The 22,817-nt window shown below is 38.7% G+C and overlaps 2 protein-coding genes and 1 long non-coding RNA gene across 4 annotated transcripts in view; all 3 read left to right on the top strand.

Annotated features, from left to right (window-relative positions):
• bcor (BCL6 corepressor) overlaps positions 1-1,299 on the top strand; it is a 33,723-nt gene extending 32,424 nt beyond the window's left edge. For both annotated transcript variants that reach the window (XM_039817080.1, XM_039817079.1), the window contains one exon: positions 30-1,299. In XM_039817080.1, coding sequence (XP_039673014.1) covers positions 30-360 — 331 coding nt within the window. In that variant the 3' untranslated portion in view covers positions 361-1,299. The remainder of the gene's footprint in view (positions 1-29) is intronic.
• Positions 1,300-4,526: 3,227 nt separating this feature from the next.
• On the top strand, positions 4,527-12,991 carry atp6ap2 (ATPase H+ transporting accessory protein 2). Its single transcript, XM_039817078.1, has 9 exons — positions 4,527-4,660; positions 6,534-6,664; positions 7,244-7,372; positions 7,491-7,586; positions 7,688-7,825; positions 8,591-8,644; positions 8,738-8,887; positions 8,996-9,115; positions 12,102-12,991. Exons 1-9 carry the CDS (start codon positions 4,585-4,587, stop codon positions 12,294-12,296), a joined length of 1,089 nt encoding a protein of 362 aa, XP_039673012.1. The 5' UTR covers positions 4,527-4,584; the 3' UTR covers positions 12,297-12,991.
• A 1,634-nt stretch (positions 12,992-14,625) lies between these two features.
• On the top strand, positions 14,626-16,378 carry LOC120569264. The gene is made up of 3 exons (XR_005640853.1): positions 14,626-14,760; positions 15,406-15,495; positions 15,653-16,378. It is a non-coding gene; the product is annotated as an uncharacterized LOC120569264 (long non-coding RNA).
• The last annotated feature ends 6,439 nt before the right edge of the window (positions 16,379-22,817 follow it).

Genomic DNA, 22,817 nt, shown 5'->3' with positions numbered 1-22,817 from the left:
CCTAAACATTGCTTCCTTTCCTCTTTCAGGCCAAGAAACTGGCTGCTACTGTCCGACGTCCTTCGTCGGCTGCGGATGTCTGGTCGCGGTTTCAGACAGGCTTTCCCCCACATGGAGGTGGTGACAGTGGCAGAGGCAGAGTTTTACCGGCAGGCGTCTCTGTCACAGCTCTTCTCCTGCCCAGAGGAGCTGGAAGGCTTCCATGCCGACAGTAAGGACCTGTTGGACCTGGTGGAAGACAGCGCTGAGCTGGCTGCTCTTCTGGGCTCCACACTGGAGTGTCTTGACGACCGCTGGGACCACCCAGGGGACAAACTGAAGGACAAAATCAAGGCTATTGGGAAGTTGGGCTCATCCTGACCCTTGGAGCCACTAAACCCGGACCTTGATCCTTTACGACTGCAGTTTGCTTAAGAACCAACCAGGGGTTATGATGATATGCCTTAGCCTGACTCTTAGTTTGCACGCTTCAACCCTGCTCTGGACCGGCACTGTACAGATGGACTGACCTGCTGGCTGATCGGGCTGCTGAAACGTTTCCCTCCGTTAACTGAGAATCAATACATTTGTGACTCAATAGACTTAATAATGGTCTTATTTTTATAAATTAATATATGTATAAATAAATAAATATATATATATATATATATATATATATATATAAATATATATATAAAATATCAAGAGATTTTTTTTCTTTTGGATGTTGCTCACGACTCCTCTGAAAGATTTTGTATGGCAACAGAGTGTAGTCGTGTTGTCAGCGATTGGATGGAGTGTGTGAGCGCGCAGCACATTGTGCATGTGTGTAGCTGTACAGGATAGTACTGAGTCTGTGCTATTGAATGTGGTATTTGTTTATAGGAAGCACATGATGTCCTGTTTTAGTCTTTTTTTTTTTTTCTTCTCAGACTTTAGCGCTCGCTTGAGCCTCAGGCTATTTTGTTGTATCTTTTTTTATGTTAAAATTTTGCTTCCTGTTTAGTCTGTAATTTAACATGCAAAACTACAAAACAGTTTGTATAATAAAGTTTTAAGATGATGTTGATATTTACCCTTCGGCACAGAGCTTGTATATAACAGGGAGGCTACTGCAGTAAAGTAATTTTGGTGTGTTCTTTTTTGTTTTAACTTTGTAATTAAAATATCTCATTTGTATTTATATTTTACAAAAGAAGTTGCTTTAAAATAAATATACAAACTGCAAGATGAAACATGTATTCTTCGCCTCTTTTGTCAATGTTGAATTAAATTGGGCAGTGAGAACTAACGTTTTAACAGCTGCTCTGTCAAATTGAATCTTCTAGGCTAATTCTTGTACGTAACTTCTGTATGTTGCCGAGGTGTGAACAACACGATCCTACATTGCCATCTCTTGGAACATTTTTGTATTGTTGGTGTCATGCAATGTATTGCTACAGCCGTGAGTGAACAATTCCCCAACTCCCATTTGCTGCCTCTATGCTGAAAAGCTTGTGGCTTGCAGTGCCCTCTAGTGTGCAAAAGCTGTAACTGGTGAACTTAATGAGTCTTCAGTGCTCAATCATTTGTGTAGGGCTTGATTTTATTTTTAAATGATACCTATTTAGTACTAAATATTTGGCACGATCACTAAAATGTTAAAATACCTAGATTATTATTTAATAATTTTTCTCAAGGTTGGATTAGCAGCAGGGCAAAGTGGGCCTCATGTTCACTTTGTTTCAGTGTTTTGGTCAAGTACAAATTAAGTGTTGCAATTTCCCAAACCAATCCTATGTAACCTCTTGAAGTTGGTGATTATTACTGGATCTTTTGGCGTTGCGTCAAAATAGTTTTAAAAGCATATGTCTAATGAAAGACCAAAACCAAGAATTGATCCAACTAACAAGTTCTGTCTGTGTAACCAAAGTCTGATTTATATTTCATTTCCCTGTGCTATTGACCTCCATTATTATCCAAGATAGCATAAACGAATGAGCCATTGCACTGACAAAATCACTTTTTACTCTAGTTTAAGTAAAGATCGTCTGCGTAAGAACAAATAGGTTTTGGTTCTGATAGCCACATACAGGGTAAGGAATCGGGAATGTATTTTTGGTTTTGTACTTTCATAGGATGAAAAAGATAGACTATCAACAGGTTTATTATTCAAAACCACAAACTAATTTAACACAGGAAAAACGTGGGGCCAGGTAGTATAGTCAAATTATAGGAGTACTGGTTCATATAAAGAGTGTGACTGGGTACATTCACAAAGTACAGAGAGTGGGAGGAACGTAAAGTTAGGGAGGGGCACAAGACCGGCCCAAGGCCCCTCAGTAGGCTTATCTGGCAATTGCTGCATAACATCCTGAATATGCTTTCAGTGTCCATAGATCAACATTTTCATCTTTGCTCACATGAACATGTTCAATCAAACATTCAAGATCTGGACTTCAGTGGCCGTAAGGACTGTAGCGAAAAGCACATGAGTCTGGGAGGCCCTGCAGAATGCATTAAATGAGTAGCTAATTGTCACCATGACGATATGGCTGAGCTTCAACAAAACTGAAGTAAAGGAGAGCTACACAAGACAGATATCCATAAGTATAATATAACTAAATCCCCAACTGCTCTATCTCTGCAGAGTGGATGCAAAGAGATCCCTGGCAGGCTGCCAAGAGCCAGGCCAAAATGTAGGGGGGGGTTAGCTAATCCACAAATTGACAATGGAGCTTTAGAAAGGGACATGGGCAATCCAGCCCCTCGGGCCACAAATTAAAGAGGTAAAGCAGACTAAAATCATCATTAGGCTCTGGGATGATCTTAAGATTTTTTTTTTTATGTTGAAAACAACTAAGAATGCTTGTTTAAAAGATTTTTTTTTCAGATGAAGCTATGTAAGGGTGGAGAGATGGGGAATGACATGCAGCAAAGGGCAAAAGGGCGGAACTGAACCCTGGGCAGCTACAGTAAGGACTGAGCCTTTTGAGAATTTTTGTTTTATTTAGCAGCAAAGTTCAGAGAGGTTTAGGGAGTGAAGTCGAAGCTGAGTTGGCCCATTTCACATATCCAGGTAAAGGTTATGGAGTGACAAGAGACTGTCACACAGCTAATTGAGCTGCTGAAAATAGTTCAGCCTGGCAGACATTAGTTTCTCAGTCCAAACACAAAAACAATATACTAAGGCAGAATGTGCAGGAGGGCCACACTTAACCTCAAGAGTGCCTTTCTGACTAACCTCCCTCTTTACACCTTTAGAACACAAGCCTTTTATAACCAGCTATTATGGTTTTCTAAATGGACATCATATACAGTAGGTGAGGTATTGTGAGGATTACATTTCATGGTCATCATCACCCACTCTATTGTGAAATGTTCTTTTCTCCTATTAGTCAGTAAATTGCACTAGAATGGGAGCAAGTAGACCTAAAAAGTGTTGTTTGTGTGCAGCTTCATGTGGTTGGTAGTGTATGGTTCATGTAGATTTATCTGCATTATTAACTTGCTCCAGACAAAACGTTGATGAATTAACTGATGTATGAGATTTCAAGATTTGTAGTCAATAAATATGTATTATAATAGTCTATAAAAATGTTGATAATTCTGTGCTGCTCCAGTCCACATAAACACCTACCCAAACTATTTCAGTCATACAGACAAGTTTTTGTTATCAGTTGGGGATTTCTTTGTGGTTGAAAAGATCCCAACTAGTTTGGACTATTTCAGGGCACCAACGGAGCCGGTGCTTTTTTCTTGTAACTTTTTCCTTGTCAAAGTAGCCTACATTTGAACTGCTCCTTGACATCCTATCAGAGGAATACAAATATAAATTTGAGAACCCTGCACAATACCATAGCAAGGGTGGTGGTCTTACAGTACAGTATTTATCTTATCTTGTGGTTATAGTTCATTTGTATGTCTATTGATAAGTCACAGGTCTTTTCTATCTCATACATTTCTTTTTGGCTTGGATGTTGTATTTTTGCCATAAAAATAAGCTTATTTTGTCTGATAAGGATGGTAAATTAAAAAATATTTGAGTTAAAGATTCTGATAAAGAATGTTAATGCACTTAACTACTAAGTTACACAGAAACATAAAGAAAATGATAGTACACCTGGATATGTAGTACTATCCATTTTTATTTTATTGACAAAATGCAATATAGGCTACAAAGATACTGGTAAACAACATTAGCACACATAGATCAAAAATAATGTATACAAAAATATATGATGAACATAAAGTGAGAATTCTAAGGACAAATTACATACAAATTAATAAAACAACAGGAGTACATACTGTACACAAATACAATCATATTCAGTCAGAGGAGTTGAGGAAAAAAGTTGTATAGTTTTCAAAAGCTTAATATTTTTGTGTAGTATTTAGTATATTTAGTATTATCCACAGTACGTATTAGTACTGTCAAAGACTAAATTTTTTTTTATACAGAATCTGTACCAAGACGCTTATCTGTGGGTGGCACAATTTTGGGTGGTACTGTGTTGTGAGCATTTACATATATATAAGGTTGTGAGTTGTGAAAAATATTCTCCCATCGTCCTTTGTGGTATTGTGACATCAGGTCAGCTGATTTCTGCTGCACCAAGGAGAAAGATGTCGCTGACAAGCTGGCGAAGGATGGAGACTGTTTTCTCCGTGGCGTTTTCCCTCTGCTTCCTTGTCACAACCGGTAAGAAATGTACGACGATGGGTGGTAATGATTCACGGTTTGGGATGTTTTTTTTTCTCACAGAAATATAACATCATGTAACGTTATCCACTCTGTTTGCAAATTACAACCTAGCTTGGAACATCGTTAGCATCGCCGCTTGCTGATAAAACCTTATGCTAGGTAACGTTATAATACTGCCTTACGTAAATGATTGGGAATGTGTGAGATAATATTACTATACTTGTAGTATTGGACCATTGGTTCGGCTTGAGCTTTCAACAAGCCGTTAAAAGCTGAAGATAATACGGTTAGCTTGTTGCTAACACTTAACGCATTAGCAAACTGCTTTTCCCAGGATGGCGAAGGCATGTCCCGCCCTACTCTGCTTCTGATTGGCTTATCCTAACCAATCCCACTTCTCTTGCCTAAACATAACCAACCCATCTAGAGCAGGGAACGAGTCCCAGCAAATCAGAACGAGAATAGAGCGGGTCATGCCTTCCCAATACCTTCGCAATCCTAAGGCAAACTGTGAACGCTAGCAGTAAAGATGAGAATATGTAATGTTACTTTCTTGCTGGAACTGTTAACAAATTGTTAGTGGTCATGTAAAACATAAAAGAAAATGTACATTTATTAGCTACCTCGGTACTGGTTAGTGGTTACTAATTAACGACAGCCTGTGCTGTCATGTGAGAGGCTGTAAACTGGTAGTTCCTCTTTAACAGTCATCAGCTCTATGTCACGAGTTTATGCCTCAATTTACGTCGCTGTAAAGTTAGTGTTTTCTCTAGTCTGGCCCGTAAAATCCAGTCAGACTGTGACTGGTGCTTGCTGTAATGTAAAATTAACATATCATTCATAACACTACACTGACATAAGTGATAACTTCTCATTTAAGAGGGCCCACTTCTATTATTGCAAAACAGCAGATAGAAACTGGATGCAGCTCCCAGGGGAGAGGATAAAGGGGAAGAGCATTATCAGAATCAGGGTTATTGCCAAGCAGGTTTTTACATACAAGGAATTGGTCTTGGTGTTCTGGTGCATAACAATAAACAAAGTAAGAGAATGTAAAATAAAAAGCAATACTGCAAAAGTCAAGAAACATAAACATTATTAGAAAAATGACTAATAAAATATGGAACAATACCCAGGCCATGCCATTATAATTAACGGATATCTCTCTGGTAGCTGGAGAGGTGCTAGTTCACCTCCTGGGCACTGCCAATGTGCTCTTGAGCAAGGCACCGAACCCACAACTGCTCGGGGCGCCATGGACAGCCCCCTTACTCTGACATCTCTCCATTAGTGCATGTGTGTGTAATTCAGGCCTGTGTTTAATATGTATAATAATAATAATAATAATAACAACAACAACAACAACAACAACAACAACAACAGAGTGAAAACATTGTAATTTCCCTTGCAGGATTAATAAATTATAAATTATTATTATTATTATTATTATTATTATTACATTAATCCTTGAATAGCCACAGTTCTGGGAAAATAATAGATATTAACAAAGTAAAGTTTCCACAAAAGCAACGCTGTGTTCACCTCCTCTTTCAGTCATTCATTATTCCCTACATAATAATCAATAGTTCACTCTATGGTGAGGAGGACACAGAGGTTTTGGACACTTTTTGGGTCATTATCATATTGCACCATCGATGGCAGGTGAAGTGCTGTAATATTCACATCTGTCAATGGTAAAGCACTGCAAGTGGGATTGAAAGCAATTTTTGAGGGCACTATTTTACACTGAGAAATTGTGAACTTGCAATATTTTTGCAAGTCTGTTAGGTTGTGAAGTATTTGTACTGTTAGTTAATTCTTAATTTTCCACATGTTTTACTGGGATTGACAGTTTAAATTTTTGTCACAGGTGTACATGGAGACAGTTTAACGGTGCTGCAGTCTCCAGAGTTTGTTTCCTTCCAGAAAGGAGACTGGCCTGTCTCTGGAGAGAAGATCCCTGACCTGGTGGCTTTAACCATGGGCTTTTCTGTTCAAGAGGTGCTTCTTTATTTATTGAATGCTTAACAATTTTAGTACATTCTGCAAATATGCAGCTCCCCTCGGCTTTACCGAGGTTTAAAATACCTTTTTAAGCTTGTTGTTTAGCTCTCTGACCCGCAACTTAACAGTTATGGTTCACTCTCATGGCATCTGTTTTTTATTTTTATTTTTTTTATAGCTAAAGAGTTCTAAAAAGCCCACTGTACACTACTTGCTCAGCACCAAATGGTAGACCTACACAGTTAGCAACTAGCTGGTGAACATAGTGGAGCATTTAGAGCAGCTAAAGAGACAGATATTTCATTCAGGAGTTAATGGAGACCAAAAACCAAGCTAAAATAGAGTTAATGGTGGACTTACATTTGCCAGGTAGCCAGAAACAACTCCAAATGAATGATAATGTTTTTCCGTAACTGTAAAAAAAGCAACCGTTTGCTAACAAGTTCACCATATCAACTTAAAAGATGATGATATGTCAGTCAAACTTGCTTAAGGTGGCCAAAATCAATAGTTATAACAGGTGTAAGCTTATCGTTATGCTGGCCTAGCCTTTACAACGTGTGTTCATTTGTACAGGATCTGTCCTGGCCAGGCCTTCAGGCTGGTCCATTGTTCCAGCGTCCCCGGGCTAACGTACTGGTGGTGGTGAGAGGAGTTGATAGCCTGGCCCTGCCTCAGAGTGTGGCCTCCTACCCCTTGGATAATGTGAGTTAGACTGCACTGTGGCATTATAATGATGTTTTGTACATCAAATAGAATATATTACTGAAGTATGCAATGTAATTTGGCTTAGTTAGTCATTGGATCTTGTTCTTCCTTGCAGCCGGTACCCTTCAACTTGGATAGTGTTGCAGAGACAGTACACTCTCTATTTGCTGAGGACACCCCTGTAGTGCTGCAGCTGGCTCCCAGTGAAGAGGTAATGCAAATATACTGCATTTACTCACCATCTGTGACATCACTCTTAAGAGGCTCATCTGGTTGTTTAAAAAAAGAAAATCTGTTTGTTGTCTCTCTCAGAGGTTGTATATGCTCGGCAAGGCCAATGCTGTATTTGAGGACCTACCAGTCACCTTGCAGCAGATCCGTGCCCGTCTGTCCCAGGATGGCTCTGTGCTGCAGTCCCTGCCGCTCAACTCCCTCAGCAGAAATGCAGAGGTCAGTTTCAAACAGCAAAATCGTACCCACACAAGGCTTTACTGGCTTTTTAGACACAACCACCATTTTCTTTTCTTTTTTATATACTTTTCAAAGACAAACTATCCCTCTATCTGCTACATAGGGTGTTAAAATGCATTTTCTAGTGCAGTTAGCACACAGTATGCACCATATGTTGCTAGTATACTTAATAAAATATATTGCACCATCATACCTAGGATTCCTGGGCGTTCTGGAAATAAAGTGACCAGATTTACCTGATTGTTTTAGTCAACTTGAGTCCTTGAAATGTATCAAGTAGCTAGCAGTGGGAATCCCCAGAGGTCTCACGATACGATATAATCACGATATTTATGTCACGTTACGATATTATTGCGATTTTAAACATATTGCAATATCCTGCGATATATCGCAATTTATTACCTTTTTTTTTTTTTCAACTTCAAATTTTTCTCAATTTCAAATTATGTTCCCAAAAGGAAACTTTGTCAACATCTGTTTTATCTAAAAAGATACATTTCTGTTTGTTCATCTCACTTCAATTTTATTGCTACAAAATGAGATTGTCAAGCAGACGAACTCACCAAGACATATATAATAATAGATTGATACTTGGCGTCTGTGTATCTATACAGTATTGCCACGAAAAATATTACGATACTATGCTGTATTGATTTTTTCTTTCTTTTTTTTCCCCATCCTAACAAGTAGCCCACTGCAAGTCTGTTTTACCTTTCTTACCTCTTTGCTGTTTCTGCTTTCTAGGCTGATTTGCTCTTCCTGTCTGAGGTCCAAGTGCTGCATGATATCACAGCTCTGGTAAGTCGTCAGGGTTTGCTGAAATCAGGCTGAAAATGACAAAAAGTTCATGCATTGTGGCTGCAGTGTCTTTGTCTTCTTCCCTTCTTGTAGCTGCAGAGACATAGACATTTGGCGAAGGACCACTCTCCTGACCTGTACTCCTTGGAGTTGTCTGGTCTAGAGGAGCTCAGCAGGCTCTATGGCCAAGACTCTCCTCAGTACCGTGATGCCACTGCCATTCTCGCCTCTGTTCTGCAAAAAGTAAGGAGAAGGTCTTTTATAGGCCTTATTTACAGAATCTTATCATTTTTTTTATTTTTTTTATTTAACTTCTGTATATAATTAACACTTGTGTCTTTTTTATTGTAGTTTGGAGAGGATGTGTATGGTCTCTATGGCAACAGCGCTGTGGTGGAGGTTGTTACAGTTAAGACCTTTGAGGCTCCTTTGACCAGGAAGTCCCGTTCGATCCTGGAATCCAAACAGATTGTAAGTCTTGCTGAACTTCATTGAATGACAACAGAAAAAATATACACTCATTCAGGCGTGTTATGATTTATTTTTTATTTTTTTGAAGATCATTTTTTGGGGCTTTTCCCTTTATTCGATAGTGACAGTGGATAGACAGGAAGGGGGAGAGAGAGGGGATGACATGCAGCAAAGGGCCGCAGGTCTGATTCGAACCCAGCCTACATGGGGCGCATGCTCTTACTGTGTGAGCTAGAGGCCGCCCCTTAGTTATGATTTGTAACGCATTATAAATAAGTTAGCTGAATATTAGAAACAACTCTTATGGTCCTTGCACAGTCCGAAATTTTTGGACGTTAAAAAATAAATACGACCTCACGCTGTGTTAATCATGTTTACACACTGCCTCCGAAAAGTTCGTCAGTCATTTTAAAAAAAAAAAAAAAGAAAAGAAAAAAAGTGTTTTGACAAAGACAAGATGACCCTATCCAGAAATGCACCACAGAAAGACGCTTGCAGAGTGCAAAGTATCATTTCATAACTCAGATAGTCTCCTGTCAACAGATCAGATGGTAATATCCAGTAGGCTTATGATGGGGAGAATGGAAGAGGGGAATATCAGAACACAGACAGAAAAAGGAGAGCAACAGTGTGGTGATGGAGACAGAGAGAACAGAGAGAGAGTGCAGCGCAACGCTTTCAGGTAGCTGGGGTGCCAAACGCAACAAAACGCAGATAGAGAGGACAGAGAAGACAGCCAGCGAGGTAACGTTACTGTCAACGGAGTGAAGCAAGGGATGGAATGAGGGAGAAGGAGAGAGGCAGAGCGACAGCAGCGTCACATTTTGTTTTGTTTTTTTGCGAATTTGTTCAACAGATTTAATTAAAACACATCGGACTCAGTGTGCAAGGTTTCTGTGCGTGACAAATTTTTAGTAAGACAGATATGAAAAAACGCATACGGAAATTTCAGACTCTGTGTACAAGGACCGGATGGATTTCAACAGCACCACAAATTACAGCCTGCTAAAGGATGTTCAATCAACACCTCTCTACAACAGATTCAACATAAACTGAACATTATCACCTTAAGACAAGGTTTATTTCAGGACTGTTGTATTACACCATGTTATGTTCTCTTTCTCTTGCCTCTGTATGTAATTGGAAGTAGTGTCTTGTAAGATGAGGGCCGGGCACCCCTTTGGTGTATAACGCTTTAGTAAAAGGAATTCCCTCGGCAGACATGTCATAGCAGTAAAAGCAGAGGTGAGCTAGTTTCACGGCCCTGGTATTGTATATGCTGGCTCACTGTCATGCCTTATAAGGACACTTGAAGGAACAGAGCCATTGTTTAAAAAAAAATTGTTTGACTTGTACTTTTCCTGCTATGACAAGTCAAAATGTCTGCTGCAAAAGGAGTTTATTGCACAACTGTAGTCTCCTACTCTGAAAAGCATAATTTAAACTACAATATGGCCTGATCAAGTACAATGCATGTGTCTTGAGTTGTGGTGGTGTTATCAACGGGTGAAATCTGACACTGAACCAAAAATCAAAACCCAAGTCGTTTATATTTACGGTAGGACTGCCATTAACCCCTTGTGGAAAGTATGGTCCCAGTTTCAATCCATGCTTCTTAGTTTTTATGACTTAGCTCTGGAACCAAAGAATGCTTTGATCAGCCACTCTAGTTAAAAGGGGTAAGGGGAACAGGGGTGAGTTGGTGGGCGGCGGGTGAGTCCTACAGTATTTACAATCACTTTGGCACTAATTTCAGAACCTTGATGTCATTTTTCAAAACTCTAGACACAAAACTCACAACCAATGATCAAAATGCACATTTTTCAAAACTCTAACACTTTTTTCAATTGCTTGGATACAATACACATAAACCTAATATCATTTGTTCATTTAACAAAGATCATCTGTTCAATATGACACAACTTAACATCAGAGTACTTCTATTTCAAAAGGCAATTCACACATTACATTTCAGATGATTGTCTATTCATTTCATCACAATTATTGAACTATCAATTGATACAACTGATCAAAATAATAAGTAACTGTTGCATTACTCTTAATACATACTTGTATGGAAACAGACAAACAATATTCCATGTTTAGATCATGAATGTTTCAAGATAACGAGATTCATTGTCACCAGTTAGCGTGGAGCATGAACCAATTAGACTCTATTATCTATGGATGTAATATTTCATCATTCTTTACTGTAATGTACTACTGTTTATGAGACACTGTTTCCATGGTCCCATGTACCACCTTTACTGTAATATACTACTGTTTATCAGACACTGTTTCTATGGTCCCATGTACCACCTTTCAGACTATTTACAGTATTGACAGTACTGCACTGTATGGATGCAGGCCGTTGTAATTGCTTGTCCAATTCTGCCAACTTGTTACGGATGATTGAGATATATAATTTATATATGTTTTATTTGTGTGTGTGCGTGTGCGTGTTCGTGTTCATTCAGGCCAAAAGTTTGATCACACCTTCTCATTCACACACACACACACTCCTACCACATTGGTCTGTAATATTCTCTCTACTACTGCAGTACTTTTACAGGGATGTATTTACTTGCATGTATCACCTATTTTGTACTACAATATTTAATGATTGTACGAACAATGACACAGTGAAACTATGTGTAGCTTGTGTGTGGGTGATCTAAAGTAACGTTTCAATGGTATTTCACAATCAGTTTTTTTTTTTTTTTTTAACCAATGATTGTGCAAGATTTCTTTAAAGATATGAATGCACAATGCAATGTTTTGAACATTGGACAGCCTGTGTTACAAGTGATGACCATTTTGAGTTTTGTGTCTTAGAGTTTTGAAAAATGACATCAAGGTAATGAAATTAGAAGCAAAGTGATTGTAAAAAAGCTGTAATAGTTTTGTGAATGGATCTTATTAGATGTTGCCCTCCTTGACATTTATTACCCTATGCATATGCCTTTCTGGATTTTTCATTTTACAGAGTAACCCTGGCAGCCCTTACAACCTGGCCTACAAGTACAACTTCCACTATGCTGTGGTCTTCAACATTGTGCTGTGGCTGATGATCGCTCTGGCCCTTGCCGTCATTGTCGTCGGTTACAACCTGTGGAACATGGACCCAGGATATGACAGCATCATCTACAGGATGACTAACCAGAAGATCAGGATGGACTAAGTCCTGACCATCAACACTCCAGCTGTCCTCTTAGATCCCTCTAGTGAATGTTTGTGTTTTGTGTGAGGTGTTGTTTAGTGAAAAAGGCTTGATGGGAGGAAGGGTGTAATACTGAGTCGCCTCTTGTTTACAGTGCTGGCAGGATAATGGACAAAAAACATCAACATTACAGTAGTAGTTCTTAAACTTGCCTACGTAAATATATCTTCCACTGAAAAAATTCTGACTCCCTCCCGTCAACCTCAGCTTACATCATTCCTTACGATGTTAATTTCTCACTAACTTAAGTTTCATTTGTTTCCCCTGGTGATTGAAACTATATAACTGTATTTTTTATGGTAAAGAGCTATTGTAATAATATGAAAGGAGTCTGGTTCCTGTGTGAAATTGTTGTGCTTGTCTTGCTGTGTGAAACCGTTTTAAGTTAAATGAAATATGTGTGTATATATTGAAATGCAACTGTGTAAGAAATGGCTGTACTCTTAATTGTGAAAAAGATTTGTGCAGTGTTTATTCCAGGTAGGTTTCACCCTGCTTTCTATTCCAAATGGTAAATACATATTGGATTACATGAATATGTGATCATTCTGTTGGGTTGTTAGGAATGGACAAGGATAAATGAAGCTCTGTAAATTGCAATAAAATGCCTGACAATAAATGATTACATGGAGCACTCTGAATTGTGCTCACTTAAAGTAGCAGTGTTAAATTTCATTAATTGGAGCATTAGCTTGGTTTTGGAAAAAAATCCTATTTGTACTGTTTCAAAAATAACTTTTAACCTTTTTTCACAACCTTTGTTTTTGCTTGTAAACCTTTACAAGTGTAGTTAGATGTGTTTTAGAAGCAGTTCCACCTAATGCAACGTTCACACGTGGCCGGCTATTTTCATAAACGGACATTTCAACCTCTCCATTTTCAAAAATAACATTGTGCACAGCTGTCAGTTTTCAGAAAAGTGTTTGTTTACACGTACCAGTGTATATATGCCGGCAATGCAGTCAAGAGCACGCCAAACCTGTAGGTGGCAGTGTAAACGAGAAGCTCAAGCCCATGTTAGCCAATGAGAATCCCGAAAATAGCAACAACGGCAACGAATCACTTCCTCTTTCTCGCTCTCGGCTGCCTAAACCTGTTCAGTTTACATGCAAACGCAAACGAAGATTTAAAAAATCTCCACTCTGGCCGGAGTTTTTAGAAAGACTCTGTTTCAGAGGCGAATTCTCCGTTTGCGTGTAAACGAAGGGCACAAATGAAGGGAAATGTCTCCGTTTGTAAAAATAACCATGTACGTGTAAACAGGGTCTAAGAGACATTTGCCCTCCAAACTCAAATGCTTTGATGCAAAATTATTTAATGTTTCACAAAAAAGCTTTGTTTTTTTTCCACCTATTACCCATCATCTCCTGACCCCTTGGATTAATCTTGTAACCTTTTGGAGGGGCCCGCCCCCTAGATTGGAACCACTGCCGTAAACTAAAAAACTTTATATAAATGTAGGTAGTAATAGTTAAAACTAGCTCCTCCTCAACCAGCTACAACAGTAAAAGGCATTATTCTGCAAAACCAAGTATTTTTTATACTTTGAGTACAGTATGTTTTGATAATGCTCGATGGTGTTTTTTGCCCCCAATTGCTCCTTCCCGGCAGTGCTGCGATCACTGCCTTCAAGGCACCTAACCCTAACCATAACCAGTGCCTTCCAGCGCTGCCTGGAAGGCACCGTTGGGGGCAAAAAACACCGATAAACATTGATAATACTTCTGTACTTTTACTTAAGTAGGATTTTTAATGCAGGACTTTTACTTGTAATGGAGTCATTTTTAAATTGTGGTATTTTAAGTAAAGGGTCTGAGTACTTCTTCCACTGCTGCACTAACATTCCCCCTTTTTCTTTTTTACAATAATTCAGAAAACAAAAAGCTATAAAATGTATAAGACACTGATCTGACTGTGGTATATTAACGTGGAGTCCCCTGACTATCCCTGATGTCCATTTAGAGTCCTCTCCTAGATTGCAGTCTTTTTTTCCACTCATTTTTTAAATCCCTTTATTTGTTTAACTTGATTTTCTTATTTTATTTTAATTCCTTTTTCTTACTCATATATTCACATTGTTACACTGTTAAAGACTGTTAAAACACGATTCTTTTACTAGTACCAAAGTACATAGATTTATAGCAGACTTAATGGGAAATTATTAGGAAATGACGGACCTGTTGAATAAAGTGTTACCAATAATTTTAATCTCAATAATCTTTTCTATGGATAAAACTCATGTCCATCACAACATGGTATATTGTGTAACAGCTCAGCCAATCAGAATGCAAGTCGGGGTTTTAAGTCCCGCCCCTCGTATTATCCGCAGTATGTAATGTGCTGTTGCTTAAACGGACGAGGTTATCTGACCTATAGATTTAGATAAACAGGAAACAAACAACCATGGTCTGACTGCTAATAAAAGGTAGGATTTGTTTATCGTTTTTATTGTGTATTAAAACCTTAGTTGACCGCGCCCACGACGAGGAGATACCGGTTACATTGTATTCCGTCCTGAATACATTGTGTCCTATCGCTTTGTTTTCCTAGTATGTTTACGGGCTTTGTCATGTGAACAGATGCAAATATAAGTAGTGGTGGAAAGTAACGAAGTATATTTACCAAAGGTCCATTTTTGAGGCACCCGTAGGCTTACTCTATTTGAGTAATTTTATTTGATGCTATACCTCACTTAATTTCAGAGGGAAATAGTCTATCGTAGCCTGCTTTTTTACAGCACTAATTTATTCTAAAACCTTAGGCTACTTTTTACTTTCCATCCTTAAAATTAACTCCATCTTACCAGCTGCGTCTTTAAAGTGATAGGCTACACACATAAATGCATCAACTACTCATTACCTACTCTTGTAGGTAAAATTTTGAATGCATGACTTTATGTAATTCTACATGTGGTATTGCTACTTTTATATGAACTGAGTACTTCCTTCACCTCTGAATATACAGTAGGCCTATGTGAAGACAGGTAATGTGAAAAACGTGTTCATAATGATTCTGTAAGGCATATATGCTAGTATCTTATTTACAGTTTATCTTTTTTTCCACATTCCAGCTAGTATCTACGTGGTTAGGAGGATTCAGGCTTCCATTGCTGCAGGAGAGCAACTGGAAAAGCCCATCATAACACCATGTAGTGCTATTGGTAAGACAATGACAGAAAGAACTTGGGAAGAGTTTAAAGACTAGCTGAAAAGAATAAACCCTGTATGAAAAATCTGAAGAATACACAGATAACTGTTATAATGGTATGTTATTATGTACATGTCACTGCATCACATGGGTTTCTCTTTTCTACTTAGCCGAAAAGAGAGCGGGACATGAGTCGATAGGAAACGCCCCAGCGGCTGCACTGAGACCTAACCCTGATGAAGGTGTCAGTGGAGCAGCAGGCCCAGGGACGTCCTCGGAGACAGCTGTGCAGAAATGTGGCTCCTGATGTTAAACATTTTGCTGGACACCGGGATTTGGTCCCCACAACGGAAAAATATAATTTGTTATCTTTGTATTTTTGCATCACAAGACAAAAATACATTATCCTGGATGATTTCATGTAGGCCTATATAGCCTACAGAACCATCTACATTGAATTGGTCAACATTAATTTTGTCAAAACAAAAATTTTACAAACACACCCTTATTGACTACAATACAAAGAAAATGTTTCCACTGTTTTCCAGTGTCCATGTTGTACTCAGTGGCCAATGTCCAGGTCCCAATGACACATTCACACCTATTTCATGGCAGACATTTTGACTTACCATAGGAAAAAAACAGGTGCGACCAATAACAATTTCTCTTTTACATTAAGGTTTCCTGATGAGCTACACACAGTATCATAGGCACCTGATTGTAAGAGAGCCGTTTATGTTATTACCTTTATTTGGTTAGTCAACATGTTCTTGGTAAGAAAGGCCTGTATTTATGTACTGCAGTGTTTGAAGGCTAACTCACCAACCTCCCTCCAGGGGCTGAGCAGGCCTGATGTTTCTGCTGTTGTATCAATAAATGAATAATACAGAAAGTTGCTACAGGGGTGATGTTTGCATATTTGCATTAAATAATTGTTATTAGGCTAATGATCAAGAAATGAAAAAACATTTCTCATGACATTTTGACTTGTCATACTAGAAAAGGCACAGCTGTAACTAAATATAGCAGGGATTAGGAACACTTTAATGGAATTAATCCATCATTAATGTTAATTACATCTGTGCCTTTCCTGCTATGACTAACACATTCTCTAATTGTACATTTATCCAATATGCATTTATGTAGTAGGTATGTTGATTGATTTAAAAGCATGCCATGCAAAAAGGGTGTAAAAAACAAATCTTAGTCGTAAACCACGATGCTGAAGTTGGCTCCGCATTCGCCTCCATCTGCAGAATGGCTCGATTACATCTTAAAAAATGCCTGTTTCAGCCATTGGGTGGCAGTGTTTATCGCAACATCGAGCCATTCTGCAGATCAGTGCAAATTCATTTCTTCATATATTCATATTTTGTTTATTTAAATGACAGCTCTGCAGATCAGAGTAACTTTCATTTTAAAAAGTCACAAATTCTCAGGGCCTGTAGCCTACCACACTGTGAGGTGTAAGTGTAATCTTTTTTTCCCTTTACATCATTATTTACATTGTACTACCTCACATCAGAAAAGTTCTCTCAACAAACATCCAACTGTCAAAACTTTCAATCCATGACCAACACTGACAAAAAAATGTAGACCATAAAACTTGAAAATGACACCCCTTTGCAAACATCCACAGTACAGTTTTAGATTAAAAACCCAGCTAACAACAAATATAAAAATTTAGAATTTTGTAAAATATCCAGAATTTGTTTTATAGAATAGCTGAAATTCCAGACTTGACCTTGCCCATAGGGTGTCATATGGTTTCCTGTAAAATGACTCACCTGATTCTCCCATTGATGGCCCATATGTCCTGATCTACTGTATAATATGTGATAATCCAAATCTTATAAATCTCAAATATTAGAGGCCAAAAATTGTTTCCTGTTACATATTTCACCTGATTCACAAACTACAGCTCCCATCCTGTCCGGTGATGGCCCACATGTGCATATCTACTGTGGAGATGTTGAGGTAATTCAGCTCAAATATCAATATTCAATGTTATTTTTGTAATTCCTGAATTTCCACTGCCCCCTAGGAGCCAAATATGGTATCCCGTTGAATGTGTAACCTGATTTACATGCTACACATCACAGCCTTTCCAATGATGTGCAACATGTCCATATCTACTGTGGAATTTTGGAGAAAAGATTTAACCCAAAAATCTAGATTTTGACCATTTTATTCCAACAATTCCTGAATTTGCACTGCCCACTAGGAGCCAAAATATGGTTTTCCATTGAATGTGTCACCTGATTTATATACTACAGCTCCTCAACTTTCCAATGATGCCCAACATGTCCATATCTACTGTGGAATTTTGGAGAAAATCCAGCTCAAAAATGTAGATTTTGACAATTCTATTGCAAAAATTCCTGATTTTGCACTGCCCCCTAATGGCCAAATATCGATTCCCGTTGAATGTGTCACCTAATTCATTAGGGATAGCTTCACCGCATGATGTAGGGGGTGGATTGTCCTAATGTGGGTCACTGCCTGATATGCGGCACCTTAAGCAAATGTACTGGCTTAACATGATCTGGTATGGGCCTTTTCTAGACTTTCCCCCCACTTACATTGCACTGTTCCACCTATTTTGGCCTACCATCAAATGCTTGACCTCTTTCGAAAGCTGAGACCCTGTTTTTATTAGGAAACATTCTAAATGAATGTGTGATGTACTAGCACAGAGTTACAGAGGCTAGAATATTGTTTATTATTTCTAACGGGTTACAAACATCTTTGAACTGATCACATTACAGCCCTCTAAGTCACTTGAGAAACACAACTAAGGTTTCCTAAGAAAATACAGGGTCTCTGCTTTCTAAAGAGGTCAAGCATTTGATGGTAGGCCATTTGATGGTGGGGGGGGGGGGCTAGAAAAGGCCCATACCAGATCATGTTAAGCCAGTACATTTGCTTAGGTGGGGCATATCAGGCAGTGACCCACATTAGGACAATCCACCCCCTACATCATGCACTGAAGATATCCCTAATGAATCAGGTGACACATTCAACAGGAAACTATATTTGGCCATTAGGGGGCAGTGCAAAATCCGCAATTGTTGCAATAGAATTGTCAAAATGTTGTGGCCATGTTGGCTCAGTGGGTAGAGCAGGCGCCCATATACTGAGAGATTTTTAATAATAATAATAATAATAAATTGAATTTATATAGCGCTTTTCATGGACTCAGCCTCGATGCAGAGGTCCTCTCCCCTTTCTCACCTAGCTGTCCTGTCAAATTAAAGGCGGAAAAGCCCAAAAAAATAATCTTAAAGAATTGTCAAAATGTTGATTTTTGAGCTTGATTTCCTCAAAAATTCCACAGTAGATATGGACATGTTTGTCATCGGAAAGGTAAGGAGCTGTAGTATGTGAATCATGACACATTCAACGGGAATTCAATCAAACTCAACAATTGCAGAGCCGTATATTAGAGAGAGTTTGGCCCACTCAAATCATCGGCGCCATATTAGATACCATCGTCAGATGATTTTACAGTGTAACCCTATGGAGCGAATATGCTATCTTGAAATATTTTCACCATAAACAGGCATATACTGTACATGTTATTATCAACGTTTGTCAATATGTAAAAGGCCCTTACAGAAATATTCCAGTGTATATTTACCTTCTATATCATAAATGGGCCTCTAAAAAAATGCCCATTGTAGTGAGTGACCACATCAGCGAAGCAAGACAGGCCAAATACAGAAGGGCATTCAGTAACTTACTTGCACTACAAACACGATTTCTGTACTTCCAAAAACATGACTAGCAACTGAACTCTTAACAAAGTTACTCAATCTTTTGACAAAATACACGATAAGACAATGCTAATGCGACCAACAGCATACAGGTAAAAAGTGTGTTTTGGTCAGGTGTAAAATCGCTGTAGGACAGGACCATAAACGTTATCACACTAGCAATAATTACTTAGTAACTGAGGCAAAGTTATGCATTAATATTTGGGGATCTAAATGACATGCCTGCGTGGTCACAGTATATTACACTAAGTTATAGATGACAATTGAAGTCAGACTAGCTTAAATTCAAGTCATGACTATGGCAAGATCACAAGCAGTTCTAAACATTTAGGTACATGGAGTGCTAGCGAAAAAGCTAACACTAGCATAAGGCATGGCTAACTTCAAACTTCATTCATTTCTAAAGCTGTGTTAGAACTTTTTTGACAGCATGGTACACATTAACGATGGTATTACTATATTTGTCCTATGTAATTTGTTATTGTTACATTGGCGGGGGATAATAGGACCCAAATGCAGAGAAAGGACAGGCAGGAAGGCAGAAGATTTGAGCTCGAAGGTTTAATGGTAACAAAAGGTGGCAGCACAGAGACTGGAAAAACAGTGAAAATTTCACAAGGAAAAACTCACAAGAACAAAAGAACGCAGGGAAGAGTCCAACAAAGGCACATGGCTGAGACACACTGACAGGAACAAGCAGACAGGGTATCAACACAAACTGACCAGACGGCAACACAACGATCTGACAACAGACAAAGGAAACACAGGGGCTAAATAAACTAGGTAACGAGGAAACACAAAACAGGTGACACCAGGGCTGGGGAACAGGTGGAGCAAATCAGACAATCACACAGGCGGGAAAACACAGGAAGTAAAACTAGACATGACAAGACAGAAAACAGACTATCAAAATCAAACAGGAAACGGAACATAATACAAAACAGGGAACAGAACTATACACAACAATATACACAGACCACAGGATACAATAAACACAACAGGATAATATATTCACACAACGGAACAGAAATATACAGAATAAATATGCAAGACAGCAAACAGCAACAGAAATTTATAAACAGGCAACCGAAATGTCCATAACCGCAACAATCATAAGTCGAAGAGAGAAATTGACATTTACCTCACACCAAAATGAGTAGTCACTTGGCTTCCAGTTTGCTCTTTTCACCTTCAGCTCCTATATTTTTCGCCGCTTCCCTGTCTTTCATTGCAGCCAAACGCACATCAGTTCAGGGATTTATTTCATTTTTAAAATTATTTATTAAATTTCTACACTATTCCCTACACTATGTCAATGGGAATCAGATGAATGTTGGTATCCAACATGGAGTCCACGAAACACGTGACCACCTCGGAACCGATCACATAACAGGATAGCTCAGAACATTTGATTCCCTAGTTGGTAAAACTCTCTCTAATATACGTCTATGAACAATTGTTGCAATAGATTTGTCAAAATGTTGATTTCTGAGCTGGATTTTCTCCATAATTCCACAGTAGATTTGGACATTGAAGGATTAATAAATTATCGTTGAGCGGTTCTGGTCTGGCCCAAAATGGCCAGATACTGTCTGACTCCAATTTGTGGTCACTAAGTGTTTGTTCAATGGTAGACCAGAATCAAATCAAGACACAGGATTCGCTCAGATAAGTTATATCAAAGCTTTAGTGAATGATATTGCAAAATAAATACATATGCATACGGACGCAGTTCTCCTTCAAGACTATCTCCCTCGCCCTACCAACAGACAGAGTCTCCTCAGGAACTGGTCCCGACTAGCCTAAAAACCCTAGCTTTTATTCATCTCAGGCTCTGCCTTCTCCATGGTGTGTGTCTTCGCTTATCAGTTGGTTGTAGTCCAGGTCCGGCTTTCTCATGAAAATTGTTAAAGGATGACCCGCAAGAAGACAGTTCTGTTATTGTTAACCAGACAGGTGTCTCAAATTGTATACTCTGTTTCAACAATGTTTTACGGTGTGTTCATAATGTGCAAGCCTTATCTTTCTGCAGACACAGAGCGGTGAGAGCCGAGGTCACTCCATGACTTGAATCTTACTTGAGCACACACAGCTTCTATTGTTGTCTGTTTCTCTCCTGATCACGAGGAGGCCTCTCTCAGTTCTAATCATTTCCCCGGGTAGTGCTGTGTCCTGCACTCCCTTCATATGTCTTATCATTTTAAAAGACCAGATGGCTTCCCGTAACCCAGACAGGCAGAGACGACAAGGTCAGCTCATGATCTCTTTGGCCTCTCACTATATTCTCACAAAATACATCCTACAACACATGGGGCATCACTGGAAAGGTGAGGAGCTGTAGTATGTGAATCAGGTGACACATTCAACGGGAAACCATATTTGGCCATTAGGGGGGCAGTGCAAAGTTAGGGACTTTAGGGGACTAGAATTGTTAAAATCTTGATTTTTTTAGCTGGATTTTCTTCATAATTCCAAAGTAGATATGGACATATGGGGCATCCTTGGAAAGGTGAGGAGCTGTAGTATGTGAATCAGGTGACACATTCAATGGGAAGCCATATTTGGCCATTAGGGGGCAGTGCAAACTCAGGAACTTTAGCAATATAATTGTCAAAATCTAGATTTTTTAGATGGATTTTCTTCATAATTCCACAGTAGATATGGACATGTTGGGCATCATTGGCAAAGTGCAAAATCAGGAACTTTAGCAATAACATCGTCCACAACAGCCCTGCAAATAGTTTGGTAAATTTGACCAAGTCATTTGGTTCTTTCTGACAGCTTTTTGACCATTTAAATAGGACTCAGAATGCAAGCAGAACATAATGGTATGTACTGTATGCAAATAACTAGTTGCTACACGTAGGCCTACACAGCATGGATTTAATCAACAAAACAGGCAGCATAAGCAGCACAATACTGTGAATGAACAAGGTAAACACTACATATTTGATTGTGGAAAATCATGGAAAGGCTGCAATGAAATCACTGGCAATCCAGTATCCTCATCGGATTAGTAGGCTATCAAATGTGGGAATGGATAAATGTAAGCAGCACGTTCTGCAAACAGTTGAGGTGATTAAACTGAGGCAGATGGGCCTACTCCACAGTTGATATGAGTAAATATTGAGTGGGAGTGGAAAGGATAGAACATGAGTGGAAAAAGATCCTTTAAGTGTAGGTATTGCTTATGGTGATGAGAAAGGTTATCATCATAAGCATGAGTTATAATGTAAAAAGGCATGGGGATAACAGATTGTTTGCTCGATGTTGCGATAAACACTGCCACCCAATGGTCGAAACGTGCATTTTTTAAGGTGGAATCGAAACTTAAGGAGAACCGGAGGTGAATGTGGAGCCAACTTCAGCGTCGTCTACATATGTAATTTAATTAAATTCAATGTATTTATATAAAATAGATATTTAAAATACATTATCTTGATATAAATATAATTTCTTTGTTGATTATATTTTGTATTATTAATCTGATTCTAGTTGTAACAAAAGGTAGCCTCAATAAAAGTTAAATATATGTACAAATAATGTAGTGGAGTAAATA

The sequence above is a fragment of the Perca fluviatilis genome, chromosome 12 (assembly GCF_010015445.1).
Source record: "Perca fluviatilis chromosome 12, GENO_Pfluv_1.0, whole genome shotgun sequence".
Classification (NCBI taxonomy): domain Eukaryota; kingdom Metazoa; phylum Chordata; class Actinopteri; order Perciformes; family Percidae; genus Perca; species Perca fluviatilis.
The sequence above is the reverse complement of the archived record's forward strand: the minus strand, read 5'-3'. Positions and strand labels throughout refer to the sequence as shown.

Coding starts and splice junctions, on each gene's coding strand:
- atp6ap2 (XM_039817078.1), top strand. CDS start 4,585: ATGTCGCTGACAAGCTGGCGAAGGATGGAGACTGTTTTCTCCGTGGCG. Junction 8,645..8,737: donor TGCATGATATCACAGCTCTG/GTAAGTCGTCAG, acceptor CCCTTCTTGTAG/CTGCAGAGACATAGACATTT. Junction 8,888..8,995: donor TCGCCTCTGTTCTGCAAAAA/GTAAGGAGAAGG, acceptor TTTTTATTGTAG/TTTGGAGAGGATGTGTATGG.